General features: G+C 41.2%; 1 protein-coding gene across 8 annotated transcripts in view; it reads right to left on the reverse strand.

Moving 5' to 3' along the window:
- The window catches only part of spen (spen family transcriptional repressor), a 49,379-nt gene extending 29,580 nt beyond the window's left edge, over positions 1–19,799 (reverse strand). For 3 of the 8 annotated variants that reach the window (XM_090203326.1, XM_021566386.3, XM_021566387.3), the window contains exons 1-3: positions 19,308–19,797; positions 10,200–10,520; positions 3,036–3,629 (exon numbers count right to left, since the gene is read on the reverse strand). In XM_090203326.1, coding sequence (XP_090059452.1) covers positions 3,036–3,629; positions 10,200–10,520; positions 19,308–19,390 — 998 coding nt within the window. In that variant the 5' untranslated portion in view covers positions 19,391–19,797. Of the gene's footprint in view, positions 1–3,035; positions 3,630–8,453; positions 10,521–19,307 lie in introns of all 8 variants that reach the window. The other 5 variants (XM_090203328.1, XM_021566388.3, XM_021566385.3 and 2 more) reach the window with 4 other exon arrangements.
- Positions 19,800–20,852: the final 1,053 nt, after the last annotated feature.

Here is a 20,852-nt window from a genome sequence, read left to right on the forward strand (position 1 = left end):
AAGCTGGAATAATTGTACTATTTTGGCCGCACCCAAGCCTCCTTTAAGACTCAATAATGTTTAATCTGTAAGTGCTACAAAGCACAAGTTGGTGTCATATAAAGCTTTACTGCTTGCTCTGTAATATGAGTAGTATTTTGATTTCAATTTTTTTTTTCACCTTTATTTAACCAGGTAGGCTAGTTGAGAACAAGTTCTCATTTACAACTGCGACCTGGCCAAGAATAAAGCAAAGCAGTTCGACACATACAACAACACAGAGTTACACATGGAATAAACAAAACATACAGTCAATAACACAGTTGAAGAAAATCTATATACAGTGTGTGCAAATGAGGTAAGATAAGGGAGGTAAGGCAATAAATAGGCCATGGTGGCGAAGTAATTACAATATACCAATTAGACACTGGAGTGATTGATGTGCAGAAGATGAATGTGCAAGTAGAGATACTGGGGTGCAAAGGAGCAAGACAAATAAATAAATACAGTATGGGGATGAGGTAGTTGGATGGGCTTTGTACATGTGCAGTGATCTGTGAGTAGCTCTGACAGCTGGTGCTTAAAGCTAGTGAGGGAGATATGGGTCTCCAGCTTCAGTGATTTTTGCAGTTCGTTCCAGTCATTGGCAGCAGAGATCTGGAAGGAAAGACGGCCGAAGGAGGAATTGGCTTTGAGGGTGACTAGTGAGATATACCTGCTGGAGTGCGTGCTATGGGTGGGTGCTGCTATGGTGACCAGTGAGCTGAGATAAGGCAGGTCTTTACCTAGCAGAGACTTGTAGATGACCTGGAGCCAGTGGGTTTGGCGACGAGTATGAAGCGAGGGCCAGGCTTGGGTGAGTTGCTATGGGTGATGCCGGGCAGTTGACCGGGGAAGGGGTAGCCAGGTGGAAAGCATGGCCAGCCGTAGAAAAGCGCTTATTGAAATTCTTAATTATAGTGGATTTATCAGTGGTGACAGTGTTTCCTAGCCTCACTGTACTGGGCAGCTGGGAGGAGGTGCTCTTATTCTCCATGGACTTCAGTGTCCCAGAACTTTTTTTTGAGTTTGCACATTTTAATAGCACATTTCTTAAAAATGAATGAATATTGAAAATAGACCATTTTGATTTTGCTCAAAATTTGGTCATAAAGGAGGCCTTGGTAAGGCCAAAATGGCACAAATATTCCAACTTAACTTAATGTCTCAATTATGCTTTAAGATACAAACGTCAAATATATGTAAACAATCCTTTCTCTAAATGTCCCTTCTATAGATAATATTATATGAAAATCAAAAAATGTATGGTCTTGTTCTGTTCTAGTTTCATAAGGAATCACCCATAACTAAACAAAAAAAAAATGAACGTCCCTTTATCAGGACCCTGTCTTTCAAAGATAATTCGTAAAAATCCAAATAACTTCAGATCTTCATTGTAAAGGGGTTAAACACTGTTTCCCATGCTAGTTCAATGAACCATGAACAAGTAATGAACATGCACCTGTGGAACGGTTGTTAAGACACTAACAACTTACAGACGGTAGGCAATTAAGGTCACAATCATGAAAACTTAGGACACTAAAGAGGCCTTTCTACTGACTCTGAAAAGACCTAAAGAAAGACGCCCAAGGTCCCTGTTCATCTGCGTGAACGTGCCTTAGGCATGCTGCAAGGAGGCATGAAGACTGCAGATGTGGCCAGGGCAATAAATTGCAATGTTTGTACTGTGAGACGCCTAAGACAGCGCCACAGGGAGACAGGATGGACAGCTGATCGTCCTCGCAGTGGCAGACCACGTATAACAACACCTGTACAGGATCGGTACATCCGAGCATCACACCTGCGGGACAGGTACAGGACAGCAACAACAACTGCCCAAGTTACACCAGGAACGCACAATCCCTCCATCAGTGCTCAGACTGTCCGCAATAGGCTGAGAGAGGCTGGACTGAGGGTTTGTAGGCCTGATGTAAGACAGGTCCTCACCAGACATCACCGGCAATAACGTCACCTATGGGCACAATCCCACCGTTGCTGGACCAGACAACTAGCAAAAAGTGCTCTTCACTGACGAGTCACAGTTGTCTCACCAGGGGTGATGGTCGGATTCGCGTTTATCGTCGAAGGAATAAGCGTTACACCGAGGCCTGTACTCTGGAGCGGGATCGATTTGGAGGTGGAGGGTCCGTCATGGTCTGGGGCGGTGTGTCACAGCATCATCGTATTGAGCTTGATGTCATTGCAGGCAATCTCAAAGCTGTGCATTACAGGGAAGACATCCTCCTTCCTCATGTGGTACCCTTCCTGCAGGCTCATCCTGACATGACCCTCCAGCATGACAATGCCACCAGCCATACTGCTCATTCTGTGAGTGATTTCCTGAAAGACAGGGATGTCAGTGTTCTGCCATGGCCAGCGAAGAGCCCGGATCTCAATCCCATTGAGCACGTCTGGGACCTGTTGGATCGGAGGGTGAGGTCTAGGGCCATTCCCCCCAGAAATGTCTGGGAACTTGCAGGTGCCTTGGTGGAAGAGTGGGGTAACAGCTCACAGCAAGAACTGGAAAATCTGGTGCAGTCCATGAGGTGGAGATGCACTGGAGTACTTAATGCAGCTGGTGGCCACACTAGATACTGACTGTTACGTTTGATTTTGAACCCCCATTTGTTCCCGGGACACATTATTCCATTTCTGTTAGTCACATGTCTGTGGAACTTGTTCAGTTTAATGTCTCAGTTGTTGAATCTTGTTATGTTCATAGAAATATTTACACATGTTAAGTTTGTTGAAAATAAATGCAGTTGACAGTGAAAGGACGTTTCTTTTTTTGCTGAGTTTGGGTTGCATTTTGAGATTAACATAACTTTGAATGTGGGTGGCTAAGTACTACATTTGGGTGGCTAACTATGCTTCTTGTTTAAGAAACATTTTAGATTCATTATTTCATTGAGCAAGTTGTACTCGAGTAAAACAGAAAGATGGGCACAGACACCATGTGATAACTGCAGGGGACAGAATGCATGAAAGTGAAACTAATGAGCACTCGCTCTACCTACCTGCCACTGGTGCTGCTGCTGGTACTGCTGACTGAGTCGGAACTGGAGGAACGGCTACGAGAGCCAGAGCCACTGTGGGAGCGGGGAGGCCGGGATGCCTGAGTCGACAACCTTTGTGGAGAGGGGTTACGTGAATGTGTAGAGTGTGGAGATCGGCTGCGACTGTCGTGGTAAGACCGATCTCTACGCCGACCTCCCTCTTCTTGGTACAAATCCCTGTGAACTACGCTGGCCAGTATAAATGGTTCTCTGGCACGAGGCTCATATCGAGGTTCTGGTGTATCAAAGTGGCTAGGGCTTCGGCTATGTGAACGATAGTATCCCACACCAACAGATGAAGATCCTCCACTTCCTCCAGCCACAGCCCCACCACCTGTTCCACTGATGCCAGCACCTACAACACCTCCACCAATCCCTGCAGAGACAGCCCCACCACCTCCACAGGCAGTTCCAGTCACAGAGTTAAGCATTCTCTCCCTGGTATCGCGGTAATAGTCTGTGTCGTAGTGACGCTGCCGGTCAAAGCTGCTGCTAGCACGCTCGTGATGACCATAGGCACTGTGATCATATGCTCGATCCCGACTTTCAGCAGTCCTGAGTGACAGGGATAGGGATGGAAGGAGAAAATGGTGAGAGACAAAGAGATACACATTATGCTTTTTGACACTAAATACAAAACTAGTTGAGCTTCACATGGTGGTAAATAAAAGTATATCAGGTTATCAAATAACTAAGACAGCAGTCAAGTTGAGTGTTCAAATGGGGTATCTGTTTGAAACGGTATACAGTAAACATTTCAATTGACATATCATACTTTACATTAGCAATATATTTAGTTTAAAATATTTGTAAAATGTTCTAATGAATTCATATCGCTCATTAATTTCTGCAGAATTTGTCACCTATAGTTGTCTAGATACTTTCAGGTTATCTAAATGAAAATGTTTAACTGCTACTAACTAGGCATGGCAATTTATATCAAATCTTTGGAAATGTATTGAAAACTGGTAAGAACCTAAATTAAAAGGAGTAGATATTTTAGACACCGTATTACATGTACTCGACTGAAAAGCAGAAAGAAAGTTGATATATTTTTATGGCCCATAATATAGAGCACACCCTGATCTGGAAAAACAAGAGTCTGGGGCATTCCCAATGGATTTAATGCTAAAACCTAAACGCAAAAAATGTATACACTACCATTCAAAAGTTTGGGGTCACTTAGAAACTAAAGAAATTTCATTTTTTGTCCATTAAAATAACAAAATTGATCAGAAATACAGTGTTGACATTGTTAATGTTGTAAATGACTATTGTAGCTGGAAACGGCAGATTTTTTATGGAATATCTACATAGGCGTACAGAGGCCCATTATCAGCAACCATCACTCCGGCGTTCCAATGGCACGTTGCGTTAGCCTTTTAAAATTATCAACTTGGATTAGCTAATTGATCATTAGAAAACCCTTTTGCAATTATGTTAGCACTGCTGAAAACTGTTGTTCTGATTAAAGAAGCCATAAAACAGGCCTTCTTTTGACGTGAGTATCTGGAGCGTCAGCATTTGTGGGTTCGATTTGAGGCATAAAATGGCCAGAAACAAAGACCTCTTCTGAAACTCGTCAGTCTATTCTTGTTCTGAAATATTAAGGCTATTCCATGCAAAAAATGGCCAAGAAACTGAAGATCTCGTACAATGCTGTGTACTACTCCTTTCACAGAACCGCGCAAACTGGCTCTAACCAGAATAGAAAGAGGAGTGAGTGGCCCCGGTGCACAACAGAGCAAGAGGACAAGTACATTAGAGTGTCAAGTTTGAGAAACAGACGCCGCACAAGTCCTGAACTGGCAGCTTCATTAAATAGTACCCGCAAAACACCAGTCTCAACGTCAACAACGAAGAGGCGACTCCAGGATGTTGGTCTTCTAGGCAGAGTTGCAGAGAAAAAGCTATAACTCAGACTGGCCAATAAAAATAAAAGATAAAGATGGGCAAAAGAACACATACAAGGGACAGACGGATCTAAGTTTGAGGTGTTCAGATCACAAAGAACATTTGTGAGACGCAGGAAAAAATAAAAAGATGCTGGAGGAGTGCTTGACGCCATCTGTCAAGCATGGTGGAGGCAATGTGATGGTCTGGGGGTGCTTTGGTGGTGTTAAAGTGGGAGATTTGTACAGGGTAAGAGGGATCTTGAAGAAGGCCATCACTCCATTTTGCAATGCCATACCCTGTGGACGTTGCTTAATTGAAGCCAATTTCCTCCTACAACAGAACAATGACCCAAAGCACAACTCCAAACTATGCAATAACTATTTATGGAAGAAGCAGTTAGCTGGTATTCTGTCTATAATGGAGTGGCCAGCACAGTCACCAGATCTCAACCCTACTGAGCTGTTGTGGAAGCAGCTTGACCATATGGTACGTAACTAGTGCCCATCAAGCCAATCCAATTTGCAGGAGGTGCTTCAGGAAGCATGGGGTGAAATCTCTTCAGATTACCTCAACAAATCGACAACTAGAACGCCAAAGGTCTGCAAGACTAATTGCTACAAATGGAGGATTCTTTGACGAAAGCTCAATAATAATAATAATAATAATAATAATAATAATAATAATAATCTACTGAGCTTGCCATTAGGGATGTCGAGAATAAGATTTTGATATTATGATAACTGTGTAATTGCGATTATTTTTTAAGGGTTTTCACTGTATTGTGCAAATAAGATCATAATGTTATTGCACAACTAGTTATTTTAGCTTTTAGGGAATTGCGCAGCGGTAGCTGCTAGCTAGAAATATACTGCACTCATCCATATTCAATTACTGGAATCATTACAAAAATGCAGCAGTTTCTAAAGATTAGATAGCAAGTTATCTTGCAGGATCAACTACAAAAATCACCAAACCTCCTAACTGGTAGATTGTCAAGGTGCGAGAGCCTTCATCTGTTGGAATGCCTAAAACAGTAAAAACACGATTCCAATTTTAAAGATTTTATGCACACTGAAATGTAATCATTTGCTCTGCTCTGCTGATGAATACTAATGTATGTTCTTAAAGCAGGTACACCACCACTTCAATTAAGAGGCAGTTGGGGTCTATCAAAAATGTGTGAGTTAACGAGATGGAGATTTATCAACAAATATTAGAGGGGGAGGAACACATTTAAAAAAATGTCATGCCTACTTAAAAATTTAACACAAAACAAGTTGTCTCCACTGAGAATAAAATGTAAGAATCACACTAACATGCTGACCAGACCGCCCGCATGTTGATTTTGTACACCCACACCAGACAACGATCAGGACACGCTGGCTGAACTTTCAAAAATAACTTTGAACCAACTATATTAATTTGGAGACAGGTTGAAAAGATTTAGCTAGCTAACTTGCTATTGCTAGCTAATTTGTCCTGGGATATAAATTTTAGCATTTTTCTCAAATGCACAAGGTCCTCTACACCGACAACTAAATCACAAATAAAAGGGTAAACAGAGTTTGTTTGCAGTAATCTCTCCTCCTTCAGAATTCTTCTTCTTTGGACTTTATATGGAGGTTGGCAACCAACTTTAAGGTGCATTACCGCCACCAACTGAACTGGAGTTGCGACCTCAGCTTATCTTTCAATCACCCGTGTGGATATTTGCGCCGAAAAACAAATGAGGGGATGGGAGAAGCAGGACTTGCAGCGCGTCACAAAACTTGCTTCTATTTCAGTGCCTGGCTAAGCAGACACTCGTTGACGCGCGCGAGCAGTGTCGGTGCAATGATTGAATAACATGTACATTTATTTTGTAAAGCCTGCGCACGTGACACGAGCGGTGTGGCCAGCATGTTAGATGATTAGTTACCCATTTCATACGTATGAGATGCAGTTTAGAAGGTGCTGGATCTAACTTCGGTAACACTTTATACAGCCTAGTTTAAGATGGTACCTTTAAAAAAAAACTGTGGTAACAATGGGATACGGTCTTTCTAGTACTTTTTGCACTTGAAGGAATAAAACAATTGGTAACTGCCTGGTACTAAATGGTAGATAGTGACACTTAAGACCATGAATCTCAAAGAAACCAAATTATAATGACTAAAATAACTACCTGGTACATAAGCCATCTGTAAAATAAACCTTCACCATAACTTCCTTTCTGAATACAGTGATGAGTATGATGGAAGTTTAATGATAAGTTTCAAAACCACACCTATTGTTAGGGCCTTATAAATTCTGTTTTATTTCTTGCGTAATTCTATTGATTTTTTCCCCCAAATTCCATTTAGTTTTTTCAGGTTCTCTCTAGAAATCACTTTAATAGAATAATAACAAAATTGGATGTCCTAAGTCCACAACAACGCTCAAATGACATCAGGAGACCACTTTAGAGATCTGGGAAAAATCTAAGAAAAATGTAAAATTTTTGGGGGTGTAGATACCCTTTAATTCAAGTCTGCACCAGCAAGAGACTTGTTTGGTTTGGGGAGTTTCTGTAGTGCACGTTATTACGGAGTTTGCTAAAAGCAACAAAAATAAATTGCCACTGGATTGATGCAAATAATCATGTCATTCTACCAGGCAGGCATAGGCTACTTTGTAGTTAACGTTTAATTGAGAAAGCTTTTCCATCTACCAGAAGACGGTTATCATTAGCATTATCCCTAACAGCTACACAAAGTGGTAAACAAACAGAAGGGGGCATTCCCGCTTTGCCTCTTCAGAAAGTTTAAGGAAAATACAAATCACTGAAGCATTTTGTTCACGTCTTGTGATAATCTTGGGCAAAGCATGCTAGCAGATTGCCCAATGACTGGAAGTCTATGGGTAACGCCAGTTAGCATTGGCTCGTACAACTACTTCTAACTTCCGTCATACTGGACACGGAGACATGAAAATGGTATGCACAAGTTAATCTGTTCCTGGAGATATCCTACTCTTTGGCTCAGAAGAAAAAGGTTCAGCCACTGACAAAATGAGACTTTGCCATAGCCTTCCAAACATTGTCATAAACCCTTTAGTCATGACAAATCTGACAGTGAACTGTAATATACAGTAGCAATTCAAATTAGGTTGAATCTAAATCTTATTTTTGTTAACTAACACAACTATTAAATATGATGTAATTGTTCATGGTTTAAAAAAAAACATTCCCGAGGTGCATCCCTCTGTTTAGAACATTTGATCTGTGTCAGTTTTTAGTAACAAGGTACTATTGACTAGGGGATTAGGAGCTGGGAAGTGGGTCGAGTAGGTTCAGGGTGAGCGGGACAGCCGGAAAAAGGTACATAATCTGCAAATAACAACAAGAAGCAATTAAAACAGTCTGTTCAACAGCCATTTCTGTTAGTAGGAAATATGGAGAGAGACAGGGGTTCAAACTAGGGGTTAGAGAGAACAGCTAAAATACACAAGGCAGGATATACCAACCTTTTGAAACAGCGGTAACCCGATCTACAATTCCAAATACAATCTAGGGAGACAGAACTTTGTGAGCAAAAAGGAAAACTGTAGGGTTGGTATAAAAAAAGATATATCCCGGGCAGGTTTATGTTCAAAATAGTCATCCTCATCAGTATGGCGGGAATCGTCACTTGCTTTGAGGGACTGGAATATCAATATCAAAAATCTAATCCAATTGTAACAAGATTTTGCTGTGGTGGAAAATAGTCATAGGAAGTCAGACTAAACTATTCTTTCAAAAATGGTTACATAAAACGTAACGGATCAATTTTTAAATGTTCATGGAAAATAGGCAACATAGTCCAGTCAAATCAATGATCTATATACAATTGTCCAGCTTCTGTAAACAGTGCTCTATTGATTCCCCATGAGCAATGAGTCTGGAACATCATGGCACACAACTAGTGGGAAAAAAGTATTTAATCTTTAATAGTCCGCCACATTCTATGTGCAAAATTGAGAAATTGTCCAACTAGATCCATTGACGCAAAAATGATCTTGTAATAACACAGTTTATTTGTCAGTAGTAATCCATGTCTTAAACTCCATGATTCTCCCTCATAGGTACAGTTGCCTAATTATTTGATGTTGACAGGATGTTGTCTTTTCTGATTCTGAGAATAATTGTATCCAAGGATGGACAGATGTAGTTCCACATTCAGAAGGGAGGTAATCCACTGACAGAAGGCAGGTATCTCCACTGACATCCAGTACCATGTTCTTCGGACCCATATTTCCATGTAATTGTATTGATTTGTATGATTCCAAAATAATCCAATCCTCTACTACGCGATTCTGTTTAATGCTTCCCCCTACATCCATTGGAAAGTCTCACTCTTTCAAGAGCAAAATATAACAAATTATTTGAACCACCAACAAAAATTTGTTTGGATAAAAAAAAAGTGTATAATTTGCTCACCCTTTGTCGTTTCTCTACAAAGTTGATCAACAGTTGAGGTCTCCCAGCATTTAATTGTTAAACCCTGATATCAAACATAATCCCATCACAAAACCGGAAAACCCATACCTTTATCGAATGATAGAATATCCTTTCGTGATTGGCCAGTTTTAATCCAATAGGGGAATACATATCCGGGTTAGGTTATCCACATGACTCCGGACCACAAGGAAAGCGCTGCACTTGAAAACACCACTGGAAGGGTTGCAGAATGATCGAGAACCCAATTTCTATTCATCCAAAAACTAGTTAATGCGTCTTAAAATGTGTAAATATGTATTCTTGGTCGTTATACGAAAATAGGGTGACCCATTAATCCACCAAGGAGGGCACGGTACTCCAGATCAGGGAGATCCCAGGGAAGGCCGCTGGAACAAACTCTCTCCAGCATCCATTAATCCCAGGAATGTTACGATATCCAATATGCCCCGTACTCTCCGCAAATGGGATATCCACCTCACAGGAATGTTTAAACTCACAAAGATAATCCCCAACAGCCAATACGCTATTTACCACACACATAGAAGTACAATTGTGTGCATAATGTACATACATGCTCATTTACAGTGTAGCTTGGTGTCTACCATATCAATCCATGAGCGATGGCAATGCTCTGAGGACTTTAGAAGGGATGCCTACTGATTTAATCCTGTTTATGAACCTGCTTATAAATTAATAGATGGAAAAATGCTTGGGGGTAAGGAGTTATCAGAAACCAAGTTCCCCCTGCCTTCAGAGAAACTTTGTCCACTTACCCGTCTAGTCTGCGCTCATAGCGTCCCTCTCTGCTGTGGAGAGATGCAGGGGGCCCATACACCGGGCCCCCTGCCGCCCTTATGAACCCTGAAACATCCCGTCCACGAGAGCCTAAGGACAGGCTATCGTCCAGCCCTCTCACGGCACTAGGGATTGTGCCTGGCTCATTGTAATCAGTGCGCAGGTCTCTGTCCCCCATCTTGTTGATTGAATTATGTGCCTTCTGAGCACTTTTAATGTCCACAAAATCCACAAAGGCTGCGACTCCACCTTCTGACCCCCGCTTTGGAAGGACCTTGACACTCTCCACCCGTCCATATCTAGGGAGGAAATGGAGAATGAAAAGAAAACGGTTTATTTATTGATTTAAGTTGTATACCAATTGGAATGTGGAAATGGAAACAAGTCAATAGGTAAAGTAGACCTATGCATTTTATAAAATTGAGTCAAGGTGTGTATGTGCGTGCAGGGGGGTCCACAAAGGGGTGTCCTTACAAAATATTTGTTAGGCCACTATCATTTCCTAACCTCACCAGGCAACAGTAACCAAGCAACTACAAATCTTGGCACATAGCACGATATACAGGTAACTGCCAAAATAAAGGAAACACCAACATAGTGTCTAAATAGGATGTTGGGCCTCATTTGCTTTGAGATCTGGTGACAAGCACACGTAGTTTAAACTTCCTATGCTCTTCGAGGCCCTCTTTCAAAGTCACTGAGCTGTTTTCTTCTAGCCATGGTAGCCAAAGTAATGGGCAACTGGTCATTTTTAATCATGACCTTAAGCATGATGTTATGTTAATTGCTTAAGGGCATTTCCATCCAAAACACTTCTAAAACTCATTCCACTGAGGGCCGAGTGTCTGCGGGTTTCTACTCCTCCCTTATACTCGTTTGATGAAATAAGGTCACTAATTGGTAAGGAACTTCCCTAACCTGGTTGTCTGTCTTCTTTGAAAGGAAAACCCACAGACACTAGGCTCTCCATAGAATGCGTTTGACCCATGAGCACTAACATGTGAAGTTCATAGGAGAATGTCAAAAGAAAGCTAAGAGTATGTTTTAAAAATATATATAATTTGTTATATAACAACCAACAGCTTTAATTTCTGGTCAAACAGATGGAAAAGGGGTCTTTGACAACACCTACCAAAAAAAGTCTTACGGTATTAGAAATACATCAAAACACAATAAATGTTGAAGACCCCTGACAACTAATATCAACACTTCTATTTAGTTTGAGAAATTATTTGCCTTCTGTAAGTTTAAGAAACATTGCCTTGTGCACATATCTTTAAGATATTTTCTCATTTCTCTCCCTCAAGGGGGAGGATAATGAAAGTTCATAGAAGCAACAAGTGAAGGTAGACTGCCGATTAGTTATAATGATTTTACTGATATCAGGTTTATGAATTATTAAGTGATTAAAACTCGGAATTGTTACCAAATCAGTATCGGAATTACTGCAATTTAATTGGCTACAATGGGAAATCATACTAGAGACAAACCACAGTTGGGTGACCTGCTACTGTACTCCCTTCCACTGGCATACTGTTATGTTCAAGTCATAACTGTTCTGTTTCTCTTTCTGTCTACTGGTGGCCAAAGCAAGACTGTGAAAACCATCTGGACAATCTCTCCCTTCTTTCACTTTCAAGTTAAATGTTACCTCACCCAGCTCTTACTGGCACCTACCATGACACCTGTCCTAGTTACATGTACTGTAACAAACATCCTCAACTACTGAGCACCAACCAACGCTGGACTTCAAAAAGTAGTTTGAGTCAGTCCACCCTGGCCAGACCAAATCTGAACCAATCACAGACATTTATGTTTCACAAGTTTGGACAGCACCGTAGAGAACAGTACAGTAGAGCAGAGTTCAGTACAGTACAGTATAATGTAGATAGACTTTAAATGTACTCTACTGTGATGTCCAAACTTGAGAAACATAGATGTCTATGATTGGTCCTGACCAGACCAAATCTGAAACTAACAAAAGTGTTCTTGTTTTGTGGCAGAACTCATTACAATAATAGCCAGCGTGTCAAATAATACCCAGATATGCAAAAGAAGAATATTGCATATTTCTACCTTAGTGTACCATGATACATTACCATGAAGTAAGAGAATGATATTCATATCCGTAATTAGACATTTCTGTATAATACAGATCAGAGACCCATGATGTAATTCCGTTACCGGATGTGAATCCACTTCACCTACCATAGATCAATAGCCAAAAATAATAATAATGAAACCCAAGGTGTCACGTCATAGCTGACACCCCATTCTTTCTGCAGACATCTCTGAATCTTAATTCTGGGCAGATACTTAAGAGTTTATGGAAAACTTAGTCCCATAAACTGAGGGAGATTTTACTTTAATTCTGTTATCAAACTTTGCATCTGCAAAGTTCCTCCACTAAAAGTGTTTTTGTGAAATGTCCTGTTTAAATTGTTCAACGTAGTCCTTGTGCATAGAGTTGTATGGTTTGTTAAACTTTGTTTGGCATAGACTTTAAAGCTGAAATGTTTCAATTAACTCAGGAACCACACCTGTGTGGAAGCACCTGCATTCAATATACTTTGTAGGCCTATCCCTCATGACCTCAAGTGTTTCCTGTATTTTGGGAGTTACCTGTACATACAGTATATCACAAAAGCGAGTAAACACCTCACATTTTTGTAAATATTTGAGTATATATCTTTTCATGTGACAACACTGAAGAAATTACACTTTGCTACAATGTAAAGTAGTGAGTGTACAGCTTGTATAACAGTGTAAATTTGCTGTCCCCTCAAAATAACTCACACAGCCATTAATGTCTAAACCGCTGGCAACAAAAGTGAGTACACCCTTAAGTGAAAATGTCCAAATTGAGCCCAATTAGCCATTTTCCCTCCCCGGTGTCATGTGACTCGTTAGTGTTACAAGGTCTCAGGTGTGAATGGGGAGCAGGTGTGTTAAATTTGGTGTCATCGCTCTCACACTCCCTCATACTGACTGGTCACTGGAAGTTCAACATGCCACCTCATGGCAAAGAACTCTCTGGGGATCTGAAAAAATTAATTGTTGCTCTACATAAAGATGGCCTGGGCTATAAGAAGATTGCCAAGACCCTGAAACGGAGCTGCAGCACGGTGGCCAAGACCATACAGCGGTTTAACTGGACAGGTTCCACTCAGAACAGGCCTCGCCATGGTCGACCAAAGAAGTGGAGTGCACTTGCTCAGTGTCATATCCAGAGGTTGTCTTTGGGAAATAGACGTATGAGTGCTGCCAGCATTGCTGCAGAGGTTGAAGGGGTGGGGTGGGGTGGGGGTCAGCCTGTCAGTGCTCAGACCATACGCCGTACACTGCATCAAATTGGTCTGCATGGCTGTCGTCCCAGAAGGAAGCCTCTTCTAAAGATGATGCACAAGAAAGCCCGCAAACAGTTTGCTGAAGACAAGCAGACTTGGGACATGGATTACTGGAACCATGTCCTGTGGTCTGATGAGACCAAGATAAACTTGTGGTTCAGATGGTGTCAAGCGTGTGTGGCGGCAACCAGGTAAGGAGTACAAAGACAAGTGTGTCTTGCCTACAGTCAAGCGTGGTGGTGGGAGTGTCATGGTCTGGGGCTGCATGAGTGCTGCCGGCACTGGGGAGCTACAGTTCATTGAGGGAACCATGAACGCCAACATGTACTGTGACATACTGAGGGCAGTATTCCAACATGATAACCAACCCAAACACACCTCCAAGACGACCACTGCCTTGCTAAAGAAGCTGAGGGTAAAGGTGATGGACTGGCCAAGCATGTCTCCAGACCTAAACCCAATTGAGAACCTGTGGGGCATCCTCAAACGAAAGGTGGAGGAGTGCAAGGTCTCTAACATCCACCAGCTCCGTGATGTCATCATGGAGGAGTGGAAGAGGACTCCAGTGGCAACCTGTGAATCTCTGGTGAACTCCATGCCCAAGAGGGTTAAGGCAGTGCTGGAAAATGATGGTGGCCACACAAAATATTGACACTTTGGGCCCAATTTGGACATTTTCCACTTAGGGGTGTACTCACTTTTGTTGCCAGCGGTTTAGACATTAATGGCTGTGTGTTGAGTTATTTTGAGGGGACAGCAAATGTACTGTTATACAAGCTGTACACTCACTACTTTACATTGTAGCAAAGTGTAATTTCTTCAGTGTTGTCACATGAAAATATATACTCAAATATTTACAAAAATGTGAGGGGTGTACTCACTTTTGCGATATACTGTACATTCAATATATCATGTATTCTAGTTATGAGAAAGGTCCCTTAAGTTATTCAAAGATGGAACTCTGAGGTCTGCACAATGCAGCATATATACACACACGTGAAATTCTGGTTTGCTCTTCCGGGGCCTCATTTATAAATGTTGGGTACGCACAAAATATGCCCCAAAATATGTGTGCGCCTGTTTTCACGCAAAAGTTGGCATTTATACGTTTCAAGTTAACGCTGAGGCGTATTTCTGTCTGTAATAAAGTCCTTTTGTGGTAGAAAAAAAAATCTGATTGGCTGGGTCTGGTTCCCCAGTGGGTGGGCCTATGCCCTCCCAGGCTCACCCATGGCTGAGCCCCTGCCCAGTTATGTAAAATCCATAGAAAAGGCCCCAATTAATTTATTTAAAATTGACCGATTTTCTTATATGAACTGTAACTCAGTAAAATCTTTGAAATTGTTGAATGCTGCATTTATATTCTTGTTCAGTATTCAGTACCAGTCAAAAGTTGTCACCGACTCATTTTTCAGTTTCTTTATTTTTTACATGGTAGAATAATAGTGAAGACATCAGAACTATGAAATAACACACATGGATTAATGTAATAACCAAAAAAAGGTTAAATCAAAATATATTTCATATTAGAGATTCTTCAAAGTAGACACCCTTTGCCTTGACACGCTTGGCAAGTCAAATCTCTCGAGTAGACAATATTTAATTTAGAAACATGTACATTTTTCATAACCATTGCAGAATAAATTCCTCACCTTTTCTGGCCATGTTGAGACAGCAGAGTTCATATTCCCGAAGTAGCCATACAACAAATGACCATGTTCATCTCTCATTTAAATTGCGCCTATTAGAAAGGATATTATAATTTCAAGCTTTTGCTCTATGCATCGGGCAGGGAGCACAGTTTATAGTATACAGTAGAATGTAATAGGTGAACAGATAGTGGTAGCCTACACACTTCAATGCAAACTAACTAGGTCTACCCAAGTTCATTTTTTTCAAAGCGGAAAATGTTTCAGAATTCTCAGACAGTGCAGCATATTTAGGTTAGGGAAAAAGTGAATGCAAACATTGCTGCATTCAAACGATTTGTTAACAGGTCCACAACAATTTGCAATGAGTATTTATGCTGCAATAGTTTGTGTCAGGGGGCTAGGGTCAGTCTGTTATATCTGGAGTATTTCTCCTTTCTTATCCGGTGTGAATTTAAGTGTCTATCCCTCTCCCCACTACCTGGCCTGATGACTCCTTGCTGTCCCCCAGTCCACCTGGTTGTGCTGCTGCTCGTTTCAACTGTTCTATGGAACCCTGACCTGTTCACCGAACATGCTACCTTGTCTCAGACCTGCTGTTTTCAACTCTCTAGAGAAAGCGGTAGAGATACTATGAATGATGAGCTATGAAAAGCCAACTGACATTTACTCCTGAGGTGCACCCTCTCCAACCACTGTGATGATTGTGATTATTATTTGACCCTGCTGGTCATCTATGAATGTTTGAACATCTTGGTCATGTTCTGTTATAATCTCCACCCAGCACAGCCAGAAGAGGACTGGCCGCCCCTCATAGCCTGGTTCCTCTCTAGGTTTCTTCCTAGGGAGTTTTTCCTAGCCACCGTGCTTCTACACCTGCATTGCTTGCTGTTTGGGATTTTAGGCTGGATTTCTGTACAGCACTTTGTGACATCAGCTGATGTAAAAAGGGCTTAATAAATACATTGGATTGATTAATTGAATACAGCAAATGTCACTGGAAAAAAAAAAACGTTCTGCCAACACCTCCAAATAAATTTTAATCAAGTTCGCCATTGCCATTTCCTTTAGATACGGTCTTGGTCTAGTTCCAATACTTCCAAAGTATACAGGCTGGTTTTGTCACAACAAAATATTAATTATGGGCGTGTTTCAGGCAGCGTTATAATGCTCGTTAACGCGCGCAATTTTTAATGACAGGTTTGATTTATAACGGGAAACATGGGGATGTATGGCGTGCGCCATGTAAACAATTCTCAATATTTTTGTGCTCAGATATTTCGTGTTAATTTACTTAAAGGTTATAAATGAGGACCCAGGGCTCTACACTGAGTTTTGTTGTTGTTACAAGGAGCACGTATGCGCGTAAGTTGAAAAACGTAGGCGCACACAAATACATGCACAATAAAAAAATAACGCTTGAATCCTTAATTTGTCTAAGCGCACTGGTGCTCCTAAATTAAAATATCAGGTCTGAAAGCTATATGTATTTTGGCGCATATAAGAGTAAAATGGTCGCACTGTGGAGCCCTCCTCTTGCTTGTGGGTGCAAACCCGATGCATTACGCAATATGGGATCATTTCACTTGTCCTTCCAATAAGGCTTGCTAAAGAGAAATATAGCTATATGGGCTTCTACATTTTAATACGGAAAGTGCAACTGTTTTATGCAAGGAAAATTCAAGTTTATTTCACAGAGGAAAAAGTGATTTCAATCGTTTCCCTGGATATAGCCTATAATTAAAATGGGTTATTGCCTTAAAATGTATTTCCATTGTAGCCTATGGCGTCTATAAAACTGGAATATTACAGTTACGATGTTATTTCTGATTCGAGTTATTTGCCAACGTCTTGGGGAGCTTAGGCTACTCAATACAACACTTTTTTATATTCAGGGAGAAAATGAAAACCACAGAACACACATCTATCTATTTCTGCTTATTGTCCGACCGACACCCAGAGAATGCCCATAAGTGTAGACTCTAAGGTATGCCAGTTCCCACATTGAATAGCCTCCGACGCCATTTTAGAAACCCGTTCACACTGCTTACTCATTCTGCCGTCCCCCATCTTCAATGACTCCTATCACACACTCAGCTGTCATGCACCTGCATACGCTGTCTGCTTCTTTGTTTGTTACAATATAACCAGAAGCTGTTTGACGAGCAGTGAGCACCCGAAATGTTTTTCCATGCGCACTCATTACCTCGATGAATGCCTCATCTTCAAAACAAAATGTCAAAATGTCTGTGATCAATTGTCAAATTTAATAGTCTATGCATATTACATTTCTATGACATAATGCATGAAAATCATAAGGATGACATAAATGCACCGCAAGATTTGAAAAGCAGATAGGTTACCAGAATTCATGCATGCATCTGAACATAACATCAAAGATTAAGGATTAAATTCAATGAAACTAGGCCTAAATGAACATCCGTTTGAGATTAACCTACAAAATACAGTCAGAAATTGCCAGTCATAATGGTCTGATGAGAATACGCTGTTTGTCTCTATAGCAAAACCTGCGCTGGAAACTGTGGCAGAAATAGGCCACTTAGGACATACAGCCATAATGTTGTAACTTAAAAATGCAGCACTTCAGCTAACGGAAAGAAATAATACGGATATCGCGTATTTTAATTAGGCTACTCCTCCTGCCTAGCTCGACAGATAGGCGGCCTGTTTTTTCTTTGACAGCCAGTAGGAACTAGAGCGCACAGTGTCAAGACAATAACCAAATTTAGCCCAATTCAGATGTTGGGAAATGTTTGTTAAATGCACAAAAGCTATATAGTTTACCATCCATCACACAGTCTGATTTGACAAAAATTTTAAAAATGTGAAGTAATAATAATGGAGCGATGGCAATAAAATCGCCCTTTACATTTCAGAAGTGAAACATAATGTCCCAATAGCCTATAGTTTATATAGGGTTAACTATATCGACAATCATGTAGGCTACCAATAGGGAATATGATCAGTGCCTTAATCACCGTGATTCTTATTCCTACATTGACAGTTTAATTAGGGCTTATGGTCGTCATTATTGTCGTTTGTTTACACAATTTATGAATGCAACCAATGTAAAGAGGGGGACAATCTTGGAATTGTAGGCTGTTACCTATAGGCCTACGAAATGTTAGGCTATATTACTCATTTGAATAACAAATCATAGCAACCATACATGCATTCAATTAACATTTCAGTTTATTTTGAAAAACATGTTGATTGTCAACTGACATTTAATTCCATTATTTGGCTAATTGAGGCCAATAGTCACACACAGTATGATGCTGCTGGCAAGCCAGCTCTGCATCACCTCAATATTTTTGACGTTGCAGAGCCTCAGCGGAACTTGACACTTTGAAACTACTTGAAATTTGCAACAAATGTTGCGGTGGGGCCCAGCAATGGCAGTTGATCTCACAATGAACCATCACTTGGCTGAACAGCGAGCAGTTGCATCAAGGAAAAACATTGATGCGAAGTAGTGATTAACATGCTTCGAAGGTGTGAGTACATTGCACGTGGGCAGTATGTTTTGATTTTAGAACTATGATTGATTGCTGACAGACTTCTAGCCACTGCATGGTTCGTTACAATTCCATTGCTGGAGACACTCCACAACTAGCAAGTTTTAATTAGGCTATACCATGGCATAACTTTGAAACAAGCCAAGTCGCTCGGTCTTAACACACCACAACCAGCAGGCTGCTACAGTGGCACGATTGTTCAGTGGCGCTAGCTAGCTGTTTTCTAAAGTAATTAACTAGCTACCTAAGCTATTTCTAAGTCCACCGCGTGTGAGAAGTGGCTTGCAAAAGACCTCGAAATCCAGATAAATGGGCCATAAGATAGCAATTGGTAAACTCATGTTATTTAGTTAGTTATAATATCTATCTTCCTCTTCACCCGAGTTGTTTGCATTGGGTTGCTGGTTTGTTGGCAGTGGGTTAGCCAGGCTGTCACTTGCCTGGGCAATTCGATCCAGAATTGATCTCCCTGTGATTTAAGGGGAATCAGGCAGACAGATGCTGACAGTTGTGGGATAACGTTACTCGGTGAAATATTTGGCGTTACTCACCGTTTGAAATGTTCAATGATCTTCTCCTCTCGTACATTTTCGGGTAAATTTCCCACCCATAAATGTCTGGTTTCCCGGACCATACTGTGCGCTCCTGTCCCCCGATCATACAGATGAGTTTGATGTCCTTATCTTCTCCGATACAAAGTAAAATACGTTGTGAAATTGAGCGCAGCGAAGTATTGTGCGTAGATCATCGACTGCATGTTCTGGCCCAATGTAACCATTGGGGTTCAATTCTTGCACGCTGTTTGATTCCCTTTGCTGTCTAAGCGCGATCCGGGCTTACGAGCACGCGCTGTATTACTGTTCCCGTGACTAGGCGCGTCCCTGACACCATGCGACCCTTTGGCTGTCGAAAGAACGCTTGTAGCTACCTAAAAAAGATGCAGCAACCTTGCTCGTAATGAGGCGCACACAGCGCACGCGTGGCACTGTGTGAGAACTATTTTTTTCGCTTTCAGACGAGATCGCCTTTCGTCATGCGCATGCGTGGGTATCGATGTGTGAGTTTGGGGTTTGGGTAGGAGGGTGTGAATAGAATGTTTCACAGAGACAGATAGCACCTGGCAAGCAGTCCTACAACAGGCCACTGAATAACGTTTTACTTTGTGACATTGAATAGTGTCACAAAGTATACATAAGAAGTGGTATTAGAAGAAAAAAAAAGAACTGTAGGCTTCAGTTGCTATTCAAAGACCCAAATGACAAAAACAAACAATGGAGAATAAAACATTTATTAGACATTTGTACTAAGCTCATACGGTATTTCTAAGTTTATAGAAATGTATTATTTTCAAGAAATTCTTGAAAATAATAAATAAATGACCAGCCTAGAGCTGGTCTTACGACCAAACTGAGCAACCGGGCAAGAAGGACCTTGGTCAGGGAGGTGACCAAGAACCAAATGAACACTCTGACAGAACTACAGAGTTCCTTAACAATCTCTACAGCATTCCTCCAATCTTGACTTTATGGGAGAGTGGCCAGACGGAAGCCACTCCTGAGAAAAGGGCACATGACAGCATGCCTGGAGTTTGCAAAAAGGCATGTGAAAGACTCAGAGCATAAGGCAAAAGATGATGTGTTCTGATGAGACAAAAAATGTAACTCTGGCCTGAATGCAAAGCGCTATGTCTGGAGAAAACCAGGCACAGCTCATCACCCATCTAATACCATCCCTACTGTGAAGCATGGTAGTGGCATGCTATGGGGATGCTTTTCAGCGGCAGGGACTGAGAGACTGGTAAGGATAGAGGGAACAATGAATGGAGCCAAATACAGGCAAATCCTTAATGAGAACCTGCTTCAGAGTGCAAATGACCTTAGACTAGGGTGAACATTTACATTCCAACAGGACAATGACCCCAAGCATACAGCCAAAGCAAAGCTGGAATGGCTTCAGAACAAGAATGTGAAAGTAAAAGACCTTGAGTGCCCAAAGTCCAGACTTGAATCCCATTGAAAATCTGTGGAAAGACTTGAAGATTGCTGTTCACTGCTGCTCCCCTTCTAATTTAACAGAGCTTGAGAAAATCTGCAAGA

Source organism: Oncorhynchus mykiss, chromosome 16 (genome assembly GCF_057628025.1).
Source record: "Oncorhynchus mykiss isolate SJ-2025 chromosome 16, ASM5762802v1, whole genome shotgun sequence".
NCBI classification, from domain to species: Eukaryota; Metazoa; Chordata; class Actinopteri; order Salmoniformes; family Salmonidae; genus Oncorhynchus; species Oncorhynchus mykiss.